Genomic DNA, 13,665 nt, shown 5'->3' on the forward strand with positions numbered 1-13,665 from the left:
TCCATAGTTCATCAGGCACTCTGTCTATCAGATCTAGTCCCTTAAATCTATTTCTCACTTCCACTGTATAATCATAAGGGATTTGATTTAGGTCATACCTGAATGATCTGGTGGTTTTTCCTACTTTCTTCAATTTAAGTCTGAATTTGGCAACAAGGAGCTCATGATCTGAGCCACGGTCAGCTCCCGGTATTGTTTTTGCTGACTGTATAGAGCTTCTCCATATTTGGCTGCAAAGAATATAATCAATCTGATTTGGTATTGATCACCTGGTGATGTCCATGTGTAGAGTCGTCTCTTGTGGTGGAAAGTAAAAGGAAGAATTGAACACTTATTTCTCTACTGAGATTAATGACACATAATATTGAATCAAGATGCCAGAGCAGCAGGATGTGCAGTTATCTCATCCTGTGAGGGCACCAAAATTGGAACTAGCTCTTAAACTACCATCAACAGAATGCTGGAACCCACCAGAAAAAGATACCCCACATCCAAAGACAAAGCAGAAACCACAACGAGATGGTAGGAGGGGTGTAATAATGATAAAATAAGATCCTATAACCACTGGGTGGGTAACACACAAACTGGAGAACAATAATACCAACCAAGTTCTCCTACTTCTGTGAAAGTTCTGAGCCCCAAGGTAGGCTTCCCAGCCTGGGGATCCAGCAAAGGGATTAGGAATCCCCTGGGAATCTGACTTTGAGGGCCAGCACAATTTGATTACAGGACTTTCACAGGAGTGGGGGAAATAGACTCCACTGTTGGAAAACAGAAACAAAATCCTCTGCACACCAGGGCCCCCGGGAAAGGAGCAGTAACGCCATGGAGACTGAAACAGACTCTGCCAGTGCTGACGTGTCTTCTTTGGAGGCGTGTGTCAGCAGTGGTTCACTGTGGGGACGGGGGACTCGCAGCAGCAGTCGTGGGAGGTGCCCCTTGCGTGAGTCCTCCTGGAGATCTCCCTTAATCCTAACATAGAGCCTACAGACTCCAGGCCTGGGGTGCCTCAGGCCAAACAATTAACAGAGAGGGAATGCAGCCCTACCCCTCAGCAGACAATCAGATTAAAGTTCTGCTGAGCTGGGCCCTGTCTACCAGAGCAAGACCCAATTTTTCCCACTGCCAGTCCCTCCCATCAAGAAGCTCACACAAGCCTCTTAGCCTCATCCACCAGAGGGCAAGCAGAAGAAGCAAGAAGAACTACAATCCTGCATCTACCAGGATGAAAAAAACCACATAACAGAAAGTTAATCAAAATGGAAAGGAAGAGGGTTACATCCCAGATGAAGGGACAAGATAAAACTCCAGAAAAACAACTAATTGAAGTAGAGATAGGCAACTTTCTAGAAAATGAATTCAGAGTAATGATAGAGAAGATGATCTAGGAAGATCTCAGAAAAAGAATGAAGATGCAAGAAATCTTTACCAAAGCCCTAGAAGAACTAAAGAACAAACAAACAGAGATGAACAATACACTAAAAGGAATCAACAGCAGAATAACTGAGGCAGAAGAATGGATAAGTGACCTGGAAGAAAGAATGGTGGAAATTACTGCTATAAAACAGAATATAGAAAAAAGAATGAAAAGAGATAAAGACAGCCTAAGAGACCTCTGGGGCAACATTAAATGTACCAACATTCACATTATAGGGGCCCCAGAAGGAGAAGAGAGAGAGAGAAGACTCAAGGAAATATTTGGAGAGATAATAGCTGAAAACTTCCCTAACACGGGAAAGGAAACAGTCAAACAAGTTCAGGAAGCAACCACAGAAAGCCTTAGGCACAAAAAACCCAAGCAGGAACACACCAAGACACATAGTAATCAAAACGACAAAAAAATTAAAGACAAAGATAAAATATTAAAAGCAACAAGGGAAAAGTGACAAATTACTTACAAGCAAGCTCCCATAAGGTTATCAACTGATTTCTAAACAGAAACTCTAGGAGACAGAAAGGAGTGGCATATTTTTTTTTTTGCCATATACATTTAAAGCACTAAAAACAGAAGAGAACCTACAACCAAGAATACTTTACCCAGCAAGGTTCTCATTCAGATTTGATGGAGAAATCAAAAGCTTTACAGACAAGCAAAAGTGAAGAGGATTCAGCACCATCAAACCAGCTTTATTTACAACTGCTAAAGGACCCTCTCTAGGAAGGACACACAAGAGAAGGAAAAGATCTACAGAAAATAAACCCAAAACATTTAAGAAAATGGTAACAGGATCATGTTGTGTTAGTCACTCAGTCGTGTCTGACTCTTTGTGACCCCGTGAACTGTAGCCTGCCAGGCTTCTCTGCCCATGGAATTCTTCAGGCAAGAATACTGGAGTGGACTGCCATTCCCTCCTCCAGAGAAACTTCCCAACCCAGGGACTGAACCCTGGTCTCCTTCCTCACAGGCATATTCTTTACCATTTGAGCTACAGGGAAGTCTCCAACAGGATCATACAGATCAGTAATTATCTTAAATGTAAATGGATTAAATACCAAAGTACAGAGACTGGCTGGTGGATGAAAACATGGGCATGCATGCACTTCCACTTACCTCATCAGTCTCCTTAACCCTCTAGATTGTATGTAATTATTATATATTGTTAGGTTAAGCATGTTTCCATTATGGCTTGCAATTGTAATTATCTTTTATTTTTTGTCTGGCTATTGATTATGAAAACTGATACAAGTCATCTACTATTGTGATTGTGATTATTTAACTATTATCCCTTTTAATACCACTGCATCATGACTGGTCAACAGAATTCTGTATCACTAAAACTACCATTTAATAGGAAAGCCTGTAATCACTTTTTAAAATCCAGATGCACATTAGAATTATCTTGGAATTTTTTGAAAAAATAGAAACGCCCAGCTACTGTTTTTTCTCCAAAGTTCCAGATGTGATTCTAATGAGCAGTCATGTTTAAAAACAACTGGACTATATAATGATCTTTAAAAAAAAGAAATACACGCTATTGGAGCTGAAGTCTGAGTACAACCTAGTGGTCCTCCCACACGGGCTGATGTGATTGCTTAGGGGAAGGGTAATACTGTATTAGTGATGATTCCCAGGCAAGAAAAACGTGCCATTAAACCACTGTGAATCTCATGAATAGGTTATTCTCGGAAGCTTGACTGTATTGTGGACTGTCATTCACGCCTCAACCTTCAAGGATATGCCTCGATTAAAAGCAAATAAGAAGAAAGCTATAGGATAATCTTCAGCTGGAGGAATCTGAGCTGGACCTCGAGCTCAGGATAACTTCACCTGTCCAGCAAACAAGGCCTGTCCTTTCTTAACTGCCTTTCTGTGGACAAAATTTATCTGTCTGCTAGAACACATCCCATTGGTAAAGATATAGCTCAAGCCTTGAACACAAAGATTATATGCCAATGTCATGTGTTACTTTAATAGTTGCACCCACTTACTGATAGATTGTGACAAGGCTAATGATAGACTGTGATGTGGAACAACTTCTTGCATTTGGGGAGCCCTGCATATTGGAGAACTCCATCAACTATTATGAATGGACTGTTTTCCCTAAAACCTACAGTATGTTTTTGAAATCACTCCTCAATTAGTATTATAACTGATGATGTAAACATTAGCTCTATGTCTCACTTAGGAATCCCTCTCTCTGGATACTTAATACATGTTGATCTTTTATATTGGAAGAGGACCACCTATTATTCCTGCCCACCCCCGCCATGAAAATTTAGGCGTTATCAAATTCAATGTTATTTCCTACTTTGTCTGTTCCTAATATTAGCTTTTCCTTACAACCCCTACATAAGATTTTGCAAGGAACAAAAGTATTAGAAGATTTCATAAGCTGTGCTTAGTCGCTCAGTAGTGTCCGACTCTTTGCGACCCCATGGAATGTAGCCCACCAGGCTCCTCTGTCCTTGGGGATTCTCTAGGCAGGAATACTGGCGTACGTTGCCATGCCCTCCTCCAGGGGATCTTTGCAACCCAGGGATCGAACCCAGGTCTCCTGCATTGCAGGCAGATTCCTTACCATCTGAGCATAGGAAAACACAATTGTATACTGATAGAATATTTTACGGTTTTACTGCTATCATAGCTGGTAAGTTAATGGATATAGGAGTTAATGTACAAAAATATACCTCTCACTCATGGTGGGACTTTTCCTTTACTACATCCCCTATCACTCAGAAATGGTTTTTTCCATTGTTTAACTCATTGCTTGTTTTTTTGTTTCTTTTGACTGTTTGGAATTGTTATTTGACCTATAGAATTAACAAGACCGTTCATGTTATTTTGCCTTATTCCCATGCTCTTAAGTATAAACAATCCTGAGGCTATTAAGGAAATTAAAATGGAGGAAGCTTTGGTTCAGGCTTGAGAAGCACGAGAGAGCAGGTCTCTGACCTTGCTTCTGATGTGCCTGGCCACAGCCTATGTTCCATGGTTGTCTGCAAGCACAGCTAGTCAGGCAGCACTTTAAATAAGAAAGGGAGTGGCCCTGGACTTCTTGAGCTCCTGGAGGCCTGGCCAACTGTGCCCTGGGTTTAATGGAATCCTGTGACTCGTAAGATAAAACAAACAGCACTGTAAAAGTGTTCACATAAAACCAAGCTTCATTTTTGCACAAATACTGATGATAATATTAGTTTGCACCCTGGGATTATAAGCAAAAGCCCCTGAAACTGCAATTTGAAGTCTCGGCTGTGGAGTGGACATACTTTTCCCAGTTGGGACTCCAGGCTGCTATTATTTGGAACTTCCCAGCATGCTGTTTAAGTTCTGGATGTTGGTTGGCCTAATTTGGTGATATATGCGCTGTTACGCTTCTTTATTGTTTCTATTTCTCTTTCCTTTTAATGACTGTATATTGAAATTAAGTTAAATAATCCTCCATTAGATACTGAAATTTTTAATGCTTTAAAAAAGGATTAATGACACATATTTCTCATATTAAAAATATTCAGAAGTATTTACATTTGTTTCTGGAAACTTATAAAAATCCATATCTCAGAAAGGTTAACAAAAAACAAAAATTGACATTTAATATGAAGGAAGGAAAGTACTACACACCAAACCAATCTTAAATTGATAAATTTCCTATTTTTGTTTTTACTAATTAGAATTAGATTATATCTTAAAGGCAATATTTTCCTAGGATTTCTATGTTTTCTAGGGTTTATTTTAGCATATTTAAACATATAAAATAATCATATACAAACATGTAACTTGTCACTTACATATCACATAGCTGATATGTAATTCTGATTTTCAATGTTTTTCTAATCTGATTTTCAATGTTCCCTCCTCCTTCCCTCTCCATGTATATATGGTCCCTATAAATTATCCAAATTACAATATGTGGCCAAGAATAAGATGTACTAAGAAACAAAGGAAGTACCAAATTAAATAGTAGTTGAAATACTAATAGCTCCTGAATTTAGAATCCATTGGGCAATACATTTATAAAAAATTTATAAAAATTACACATGTGGGATATCTCATAACTTTTCACAGAGTCTAATAAGGAAGTATGTGGGTCATGTACCCATTCCCCATACTGCACTAAGCCCTAATGTCTGAGTTGGAGCATATGCAACTGCCACTCTTTTTAATTAAAAAATAGATGAATATCTGTAATTTCATATGGTTCAACTTGATGATAGCCTAAGTCAAGTAAGTTTTTAAAAGTATTCATTAAGAGAGAGTAGATTGTTTTCCTGAGTTAATGTAATTGGATATACATTAAAATCTGTTGTTGTTTAGTTGCTAAATTGTGCCCAACTTCTCTGCAGTCTCATGAACTGTAGCCTACCTACGAGGCTCTTCTGTCCAAGGGATTTCCCAGGCAAGAATACTGGAGTGGGTTGCCATTTCCTTCTCTAATACATTAAAATATAGAAATAATATATACACCTTTCTAAAAAATTAGTTCTAATCCAAAATCACTATTTTCTCATGTTTTCACCTAAATAATGCCTTCCACAATTTTTAGCCTATCAATAATCTCAATCTCCAAAAGACAAAATTTATATATTTTCTAATTATAACCTATACAAATTGACAGTTTCTAAATATTTTATCTCCTCATCCATGTCGTCAACATTTATTGAGTATCTATGATATACCAAATGCTATGCTAACTGCCATACAAAGATTTCATAATTTCTAGAAAGAAACCCAGACCTGTAAACAAATGACTTTAATACCATGGGAAAGATATGGCAATAGAAACAAATATAAACAATATAAACAAATCACAGGTCAGAGAAAGAAGTAATGAACAATATCTAACACAGTGTCTTCTTTAGCACTATAATTGCCTCATCACTATAAACAAAGGAAAAAAATCCCACTTGAAATACTCTATTAATTTTCATTTTTTTCCTTAAATTTGTAGGCTATCAGTTACTTCCCATGTATATACTATCTTCGCTTCTATAAATAAATATATTCAAAGAAACTTCAAAAAAATATACTAAATTGACTAGGATACAGTTATAGTTAAATCTTTAATAATTATATATTTGGATTGGGAAGGGGCACAGTAGCAGATCTGGTTTTGAAGATACTAGACATTCCAATTGGTCTGTACTGACTTTTCTAATTACCTGTGGCATTTTCAGTTTAATGCTCAAGAGGAAATACTTCCTATCAGTTCAGTTAAATAGCTCTGAACAGTTAGAAGAAAAAGCTATGCACATAAAATTACTATTGCCAGGTTGGGTAATTTTTACCTTTTCCAAGTGAAACCAATATATTTTAATGCTTCTTCAGCTAAACAGTCAAGGACATAGCATACATGCTCTCCATAACCCGACTTTAATTTTGAAGGAGGAAAATCTGCAGTTCTTCCCTGAAATACAAAAGATAAACTGGGTATTATTTGTTATTTATATTGCAAATGTCAAAATATTTTAAGCAAAGTATTGCTGAATAAATGTATCACTTCTTGATTCTTCAAATGATTTAAAATAACTGTAATTACATTGCTTCTCAGAAATCCATCTCTTTAGTCTTCTTTTAAAAATCCATTGGTACATAAATACAAAAGGAAAATGAAGATGTTTTCTTGTCAAAAGTATCAAATTAAATGGCAATAGTATCAAATTAAAAGGCAATAACCTCATGACAGCAGAACAAATCACTTATGTTATTAGGGTGAAAAATCAGCAAAACCACTAGGTTGGTATCATATTGTTGAAGAACTATGTGAAGGATGAAGTGATTCACTTGTCAAAAATTAATAATGCATGTGCCAAAAATTCTTACTGCTTGTCCCCAGGAAAAGTCAGAAATGAAAAGTACCACTGCTATCATGGTCTATTAAATCAAAGTTCCTTTTCAAAATACAGTGTTTCAGCTTTCTAGTTTTTAATCATTTTTTAGGAGAACTAAGTATCCATAAATTCATCTCTGAGACATATCAACATCAATAATGAACACACACTGAACACACACACATAGACAGTTATTCACAGAGAATTCTTCTAAAAGGCTAGCATTTATGTTGCTGAATTATCAATATTAAAAATGTCCTAACTTGCAAACACACAGAAAGAAGGCAGTTGTTTATACTTACAAATGATCGAAGCTCAGATAGTATGTTAGATATTATTGCATTAGGGTCATCATATTCTTGAGGCTGCTCAAAAGGGCGTCCCGCTTTGTTAATCAGCCAGGCAGCAAGGGTGCAAAACATGTAGAACTGTTCCCCGGGATTGGTAGGCAGTGCAAAATAGTGTCTGTTCCAAAACAAAGGAGGAGAGCAGAATATAAAATATTGCAAACAAGTCCACAGTAGCTAAAGGAGCAAAATACTAAACTGCCAAAGGATTTTTTGTCCCAATGACTTTAACATCAAAAGACACTGACAATTCACTCTGAGGTTTCTAGTAACCCACCACACTCTTATATTAAAGATTTTAACCAACAGGATAAGGGCAATTTCTACCGGACACAAAATACTAGTTCAAAGACTTTAACCCAGAAAATGCACTGATGAATGTAGAACTTTGAACAAAATCATGTATGCGTCAGGATAATTAATAAGAGAATTATCTCCTGAAATGGTAATTTGAAATTTAAGAGACTCTTGGAGTTTAATATAAAGATTGTGTTACTATGTATTTTTACTTTCTAAACAGTGTCACTGTTAATCTTTACTTACTGCTTCTAACCTACCCACCATGTTAAACAGTTGTTCTCAAATTGGCTGTATACTGTATACTGTTCTCAGTCGGCTGAATCACTTGAAGAGCTTGTCAAACTACTGCTACCTGACTAAACATTGCTTCTTATCTCACAAATTAAATCAAAACTTTTGGGAGTGAAGTCCAGAGTAGATATGTTTCAAAAGCTTCCTAGATGTTCTAAGGTTCAGCCAGGATTAAGAACTACTGCCTGTGTAACATATTCCCAGTCAAACAAACATTTGTGAACTTTCAGCTAAAGCCCCTGCCTCCTAAAAATAGCCTTATGAGGACCAACATGATTGACACCTAAACTTATAAGGAATAAAACCTGCAAGCCACAGCATTTGTTACTTTGATCAAAGACCTTATTTTGCTTTAATGTGAAGCTATTACTATTGTTTATAATTAGATTTATAAATACTATAACTATTTTTCATAAGAATCAGCAATCTACTCCTTCCTGATTTTTTTTCCAGTTTTTTTTCCTTCCCAATATTTTTCCTGTAGGATAAGTTTAAATGTTCTAGAAGATAACATCTGGGAGGGAAAAAAAGGTCATGAAGTCCTTCCAAGTAGGTATATGTTCACCCACTGCTAATAATTCATTTTTTTCCCTTATTAGCTGATAACAACTCCAGGACAGAGGAATGGATACTGGTAAGATACTATAGACCCAGGACAGTTCAGTTCAGTTGCTTAGTCATGTCCGACTCTTTGCGACCCCATGGACTGCAGCATACCAGGCTTCCTGGTCCATCACCAACTCCTGGAGTTTACTCAAACTCATGTCCATTGAGTCGGTGATGCCATCCAACCATCGCATCCTCTGTCGGAACCTTCTCCTCCCACCTTCAATCTTTCCCAGCACCAGGGTCTTTTCAAATGAGTCAGCTCTTCGCTTCAGGTAGCCAAAGTACTGGCGCTTCAGCTTCAGCATCAGTCCTTCCACTGAATATTCAGGACTGATCTCCTTTAGGATGGACTGGCTGGATCTCCTTGCAGTCCAAGGGACTCTCAAGAGTCTTCTCCAACACCACAGTTCAAAAGCATCAATTCTTCTGTGCTCAGCTTTCTTTATAGTCCAACTCTCACATCCATACATGACTACTAGAAAAACCATAGCCTTGACTAGACAGATCTTTGTTGGCAAAGTAATGTCTCTGCTTTTTAATATGCTGTCTAGATTAGTAGTTCTCAAACTTAGGTGGGCATCAGAATCACCTGGAAGGCTTGCTGCAAAAACAGACTTCTACGCCTCACCCCCTAGGATTTCTGATATACTGGACTCAGGAAAGGGCTTGTAGGATTAACTTCTAATAAGTTCCCAGGTGATGCTAATGTTGCTAATCTGCTCACCATACTTTGAGAACCTTTAAACTAGGATATCTCCATGCAAATCAATGACTCAAAGTACCCTGCTGAACTTCTGAGGAAATAACAGAGATTGTTATCAACAGAATCTTAAAGCCAATTTATTTTCGTTTGAAAAATATACTTGGAGAAAAAAAATCACATTTTTATTAACAGAAAATGTTGTTTATATTATGCTATTCATTTAAGTAATAACTTCCAATCTTACAATTTATATCATGGATCAAGCAACATTATTGCTTCCTCTACCTTTTCTCCTATTATGGACTGGCTTAGCAATATGGGCAGTTTACATGAAGCCAACATTATCTTCTAATGGAAGTTACTGGAAGAGAGTAAGGAATGACAGTTTAAGTGTCAAAGTAAATAATTTGAAATTAATTTGAGCTTAGGTATAGCCATTTGGAGAAACGACTACAGATTCTTAAACTAAACTGCCTCTTACACAATTAAACAACACAAAAATTTAATACAAAAAATTATATAAGTATTACTGTGAAGGAAATCTACAAAATTTATGAGGCCTATCACTAGGCTACACTGATTTAAAGAGAAAGTGCTGGCTGTCCATCATCCTCAGCAACTAATACCAGTCGCGGCTTCAAAATACGATGGACTTTCCCCCCAACAGAACAGAGCAGAACTTCAGGTTCTATGAAAAAGAGATAATTCCATTGTCACTTCATTGGTCCTATTCACTCCTCAGTTTCCAAAAGTACTGTTACTGCAAAGACATAAGTCTTTTAAAAGACAGCAATTAGTGAACAAGTTTACTAACCACTTATGAAATGCACAGGAAGGTGTCAGGTACGAAAGTTACAAGTTGTAGGGACAAATTCTCGAAAAGGAAAACAAAAACTAGAGACAGATCTAAACTGATTATGGCATTCATCTTTGAGGATGAGATCATGAGTGACTGCAGTACTTTTTTACACATTGTAAGTTTTCTGAGTTTTCTAGGAGGTTCTTTTATTATGTTTACAATCAGAAATTAAAAAAAAAAGTTTGCGTTTTATGGAGTTGCGTGAGTGCTCTAGGCAAGCTGCCTTGCAGTCCTTTCTGAAGTTCCAAAACTTTACTCTCCCTACAAAAATACCAAGTCTAAACTCCGTGAGCAAGCCAGCCCTCCGTCGCCAAGTTTGGGGTGAAGTGGTCCTTGCTGCTTGGTAACCCGCGCTCGGAGCTCCCCCAAAGCCCGGAGGAAGGCTTCTCCCCAGGGCCCCGCCGGAATCCAGGCGCTCGGGGGACGAGGGCACCCACCTGGACGGGGGCTTCAGGTTGTTCTTCCGGAGGAGATCCTCCTCATAGCGGAGCAACTTCAGCTTCTCCACCAGGTCCTCCATCACCACAAACATGTGGTAGGCCGCGCCGGGCCCCCGCTCCACCACCACATCCCCCGCTCCTTCGCCGCGGGACCGAGACACCTCATCCTCCAAACCCGACGGGGTGACCACGGCGGCGGCGGCTGCCATCACGGAACAGACCGAAAGAGCCCAGCGCGAGGTCTGACCCAGAGACCTCCGCGGCCTGCGCTGGCGCAGCCAGGACCAGCGCGGCCGGTTACCCAGGCGACCGGGCACACCGACAACAGGAAAACTAGACTCCGCCCCCTCCCCGCGCTCCGCGCTCTAAATTCCCTCCAACCAGAGCGGGCTTCCTTGAGGGCGTCACGTCTGGCTCCTGCGCCTCCCCCCGCCCCTTCCCCCGCCTCTAGGGAGGCGGAGTCTGAAGCAGCCCCGCCCCGGGGGCGTGGCGTTCTCCTAGTCACGTTGGGCCACGCCTCCCGCCGCTTCATTTTTAAAGGTGAGGGTCCGCGGGCGTTTCTGTAGTGCTTTCTTGATGGTCCTTAGCAGGCTCTAGGAGACTTGGAACGGTCATCAAGGGCCCCTGAGTCGGCGTCTGAGTCAGCTGGTAGCAGATAAAAAGATTAAAGAGAGAGGAAGGCGCGCAGTATTGAAGGCTACCATAGCCCACTGGTATCTTTTTTATTTTTCTTTTCAAAATTGAAAGTTTCCACAGTTGTAAAGATAGTCGATAGCATAGGTTTCCTTTTACTTCAGGAGTTTTCCAAAGAGAATTTTCCTTATTTTTCTTAATCTTTCTCTCATTCGGGAATGCAGTATTTGATTTAACAGTATATTGCAAGATTTGAAGTATTATAGTTCTCTGCTGTTACTCCAGGGATGGGAAAAGTTGTTGGTTGGGAGGGGAAGAAGAAAGGCAGAGGATAAGCAGAACGGAGGCATAAGAAAGGGTTTGTTGTACCTCAGGAACAAGAATTCTAAGCTCAAGTCCTGCTGCTTAATCTTTCAAGCCCATTACATGTTGTGTAAAGTTTTGGGGTGCCTTGTTAAAATAACAAAAGAGATGATCTTGAGAGGAATTCTCTGCCCTGTAGCTCTAAGTGTGGCTAAAGACAGAATGTTATTACTGTACTTTGCAGTGTTGACCTAGAAAATACCAATACAAGGAAGGGGGCATAACTGACTGCCTTACAGTTCTCAAAAAAAATCTTGTGTATCAAGCAGTTTTCCTTTTCCTTTCCAATTCTCCAAGCTATAGTTATCAAGCTATCTAAAAAATCAGGCAAGTGGTAGATGCTGGGGTTTCCTGGGAGATGAAAACTTTCGACGAGGTTGAAACTATGTTTGTGTTTATGTGATTTTTGATCTCTGTACTTTTTATCTGCTACTAGAAAATACAGAGACCCATTTTTTTGACAGAGCTGAGGTTTGAAATTTATTTGTAGCATCTTTTTGTTAGAAAAATGGGCAGAAGAGCATTTCTCATTTTTATATCAATCTAGACCTAACTTGTTTCTGAGATTTATAAAGGATCAGAGTGAAAAATCAGAAAGGCAAATACCTTTACCTACTTCCTGAAGAAAATAAATACATAAAATAACTGATTTATATAGAAAATAGCCCAAAGGGGGAGACCACTTTAAAGATAAATAGCATCGTTTGCCTATTGCAGATCATTAACAGCTGCTTTTAATAAAAATGAGTGGGAAATTTGGATTTGATTCCACCCCACTGCCAAAACCCCACTGCCAAATTGTTGTTTTTCCTTTCCTCCTTAGAACAGTGTTTCTCCCCGGTATATACCAACAGCAATCACCACATGTGTGTGTAAGGGATATTATATGTCTGTGTAACTTTCAGAGAACAAGATAGATGCGTAGTCTTTTAGGATTGGAAGAAAAAAGTTAAAGCTCAGTCATATGCTTGAGCGACTAAACACAGCGCATATGCTTTGAGGTCCTTGATTAGCAAGTAACCTGTGGCTTTTTAAGATGGCTCTCAAAACAATGTCAGACTTTACAGGTAAATTGATTATAATCAAGATGTTTACTTGAAGGCAGGCTGACTACATAGGATATTCTGACATTTTCAGAAAATTATATGTAACACTCAGAATGAAACAGTCAAACACTGTTTTCTGGCTGACAAGAAATTCTCCAACAACATGTGTATTTTCACTGGGGACGTTTGCTAGGGATCAGGGCGGGGCGGGGCGGGAGAATCTCTTCCAGAACCTAGCCATTTCCTTCCCAAGTACAATGCTGATACACTTTGGCTTGAAACTAGTATGAAGATTTATTTCCCCCTTAATTATGTGAAGAATAAAAATAATGAGATGAAAATATAAGCTGTCCACTAGTAGCTGTCACAGAAAAAAATGAAACAAAGGAAAAACCAAGTGTTCAAGGCTAAACATATTTTTCCCACAGGGGGGAAAAAAGATAGGAAAGAATACTCTGAAATACTATTTCATTTTTATAAGGCTTAAAGATTATTTTTGCTGAATTTTTGTTTACCCACAATAGTTTAACACTTCAAGAGGTCTTTTGCCTGATGGAAGAAGTTCCCTTCCCTTCAAATCCTCCTCCAGCTTTCTCAGCTACCCAGAAGTTTTGGGGTACATTTGTGTTAGTATTTTGGTAGGACCTGCTCACTGATTGCAGAGTTAAATAAGAGCTAGAAAAGAATAGGATGTTGCAGCATGTGAGTACTTTCAAGAATCTTAAAGATTTATCCCTCGTTGTATGTGTTGACCACAATTAAGAGCTGGACTTCTAACTTTGACTTTTATTTCTTGAAAACTGCCTGT

At 38.8% G+C, this 13,665-nt stretch overlaps 1 protein-coding gene across 1 annotated transcript in view; it reads right to left on the minus strand.

Annotated features, from left to right (window-relative positions):
• IFT57 (intraflagellar transport 57) overlaps positions 1–11,147 on the minus strand; it is a 72,652-nt gene extending 61,505 nt beyond the window's left edge. The window contains exons 1-3 of the mRNA XM_061133975.1: positions 10,813–11,147; positions 7,569–7,731; positions 6,724–6,842 (exon numbers count right to left, since the gene is read on the minus strand). Of these exons, the coding sequence (XP_060989958.1) occupies positions 6,724–6,842; positions 7,569–7,731; positions 10,813–11,024 (494 nt within the window). The 5' untranslated portion in view covers positions 11,025–11,147. The remainder of the gene's footprint in view (positions 1–6,723; positions 6,843–7,568; positions 7,732–10,812) is intronic.
• Positions 11,148–13,665: the final 2,518 nt, after the last annotated feature.

The sequence above is a fragment of the Dama dama genome, chromosome 31, assembly GCF_033118175.1.
Source record: "Dama dama isolate Ldn47 chromosome 31, ASM3311817v1, whole genome shotgun sequence".
Taxonomy (NCBI): Eukaryota; Metazoa; Chordata; class Mammalia; order Artiodactyla; family Cervidae; genus Dama; species Dama dama.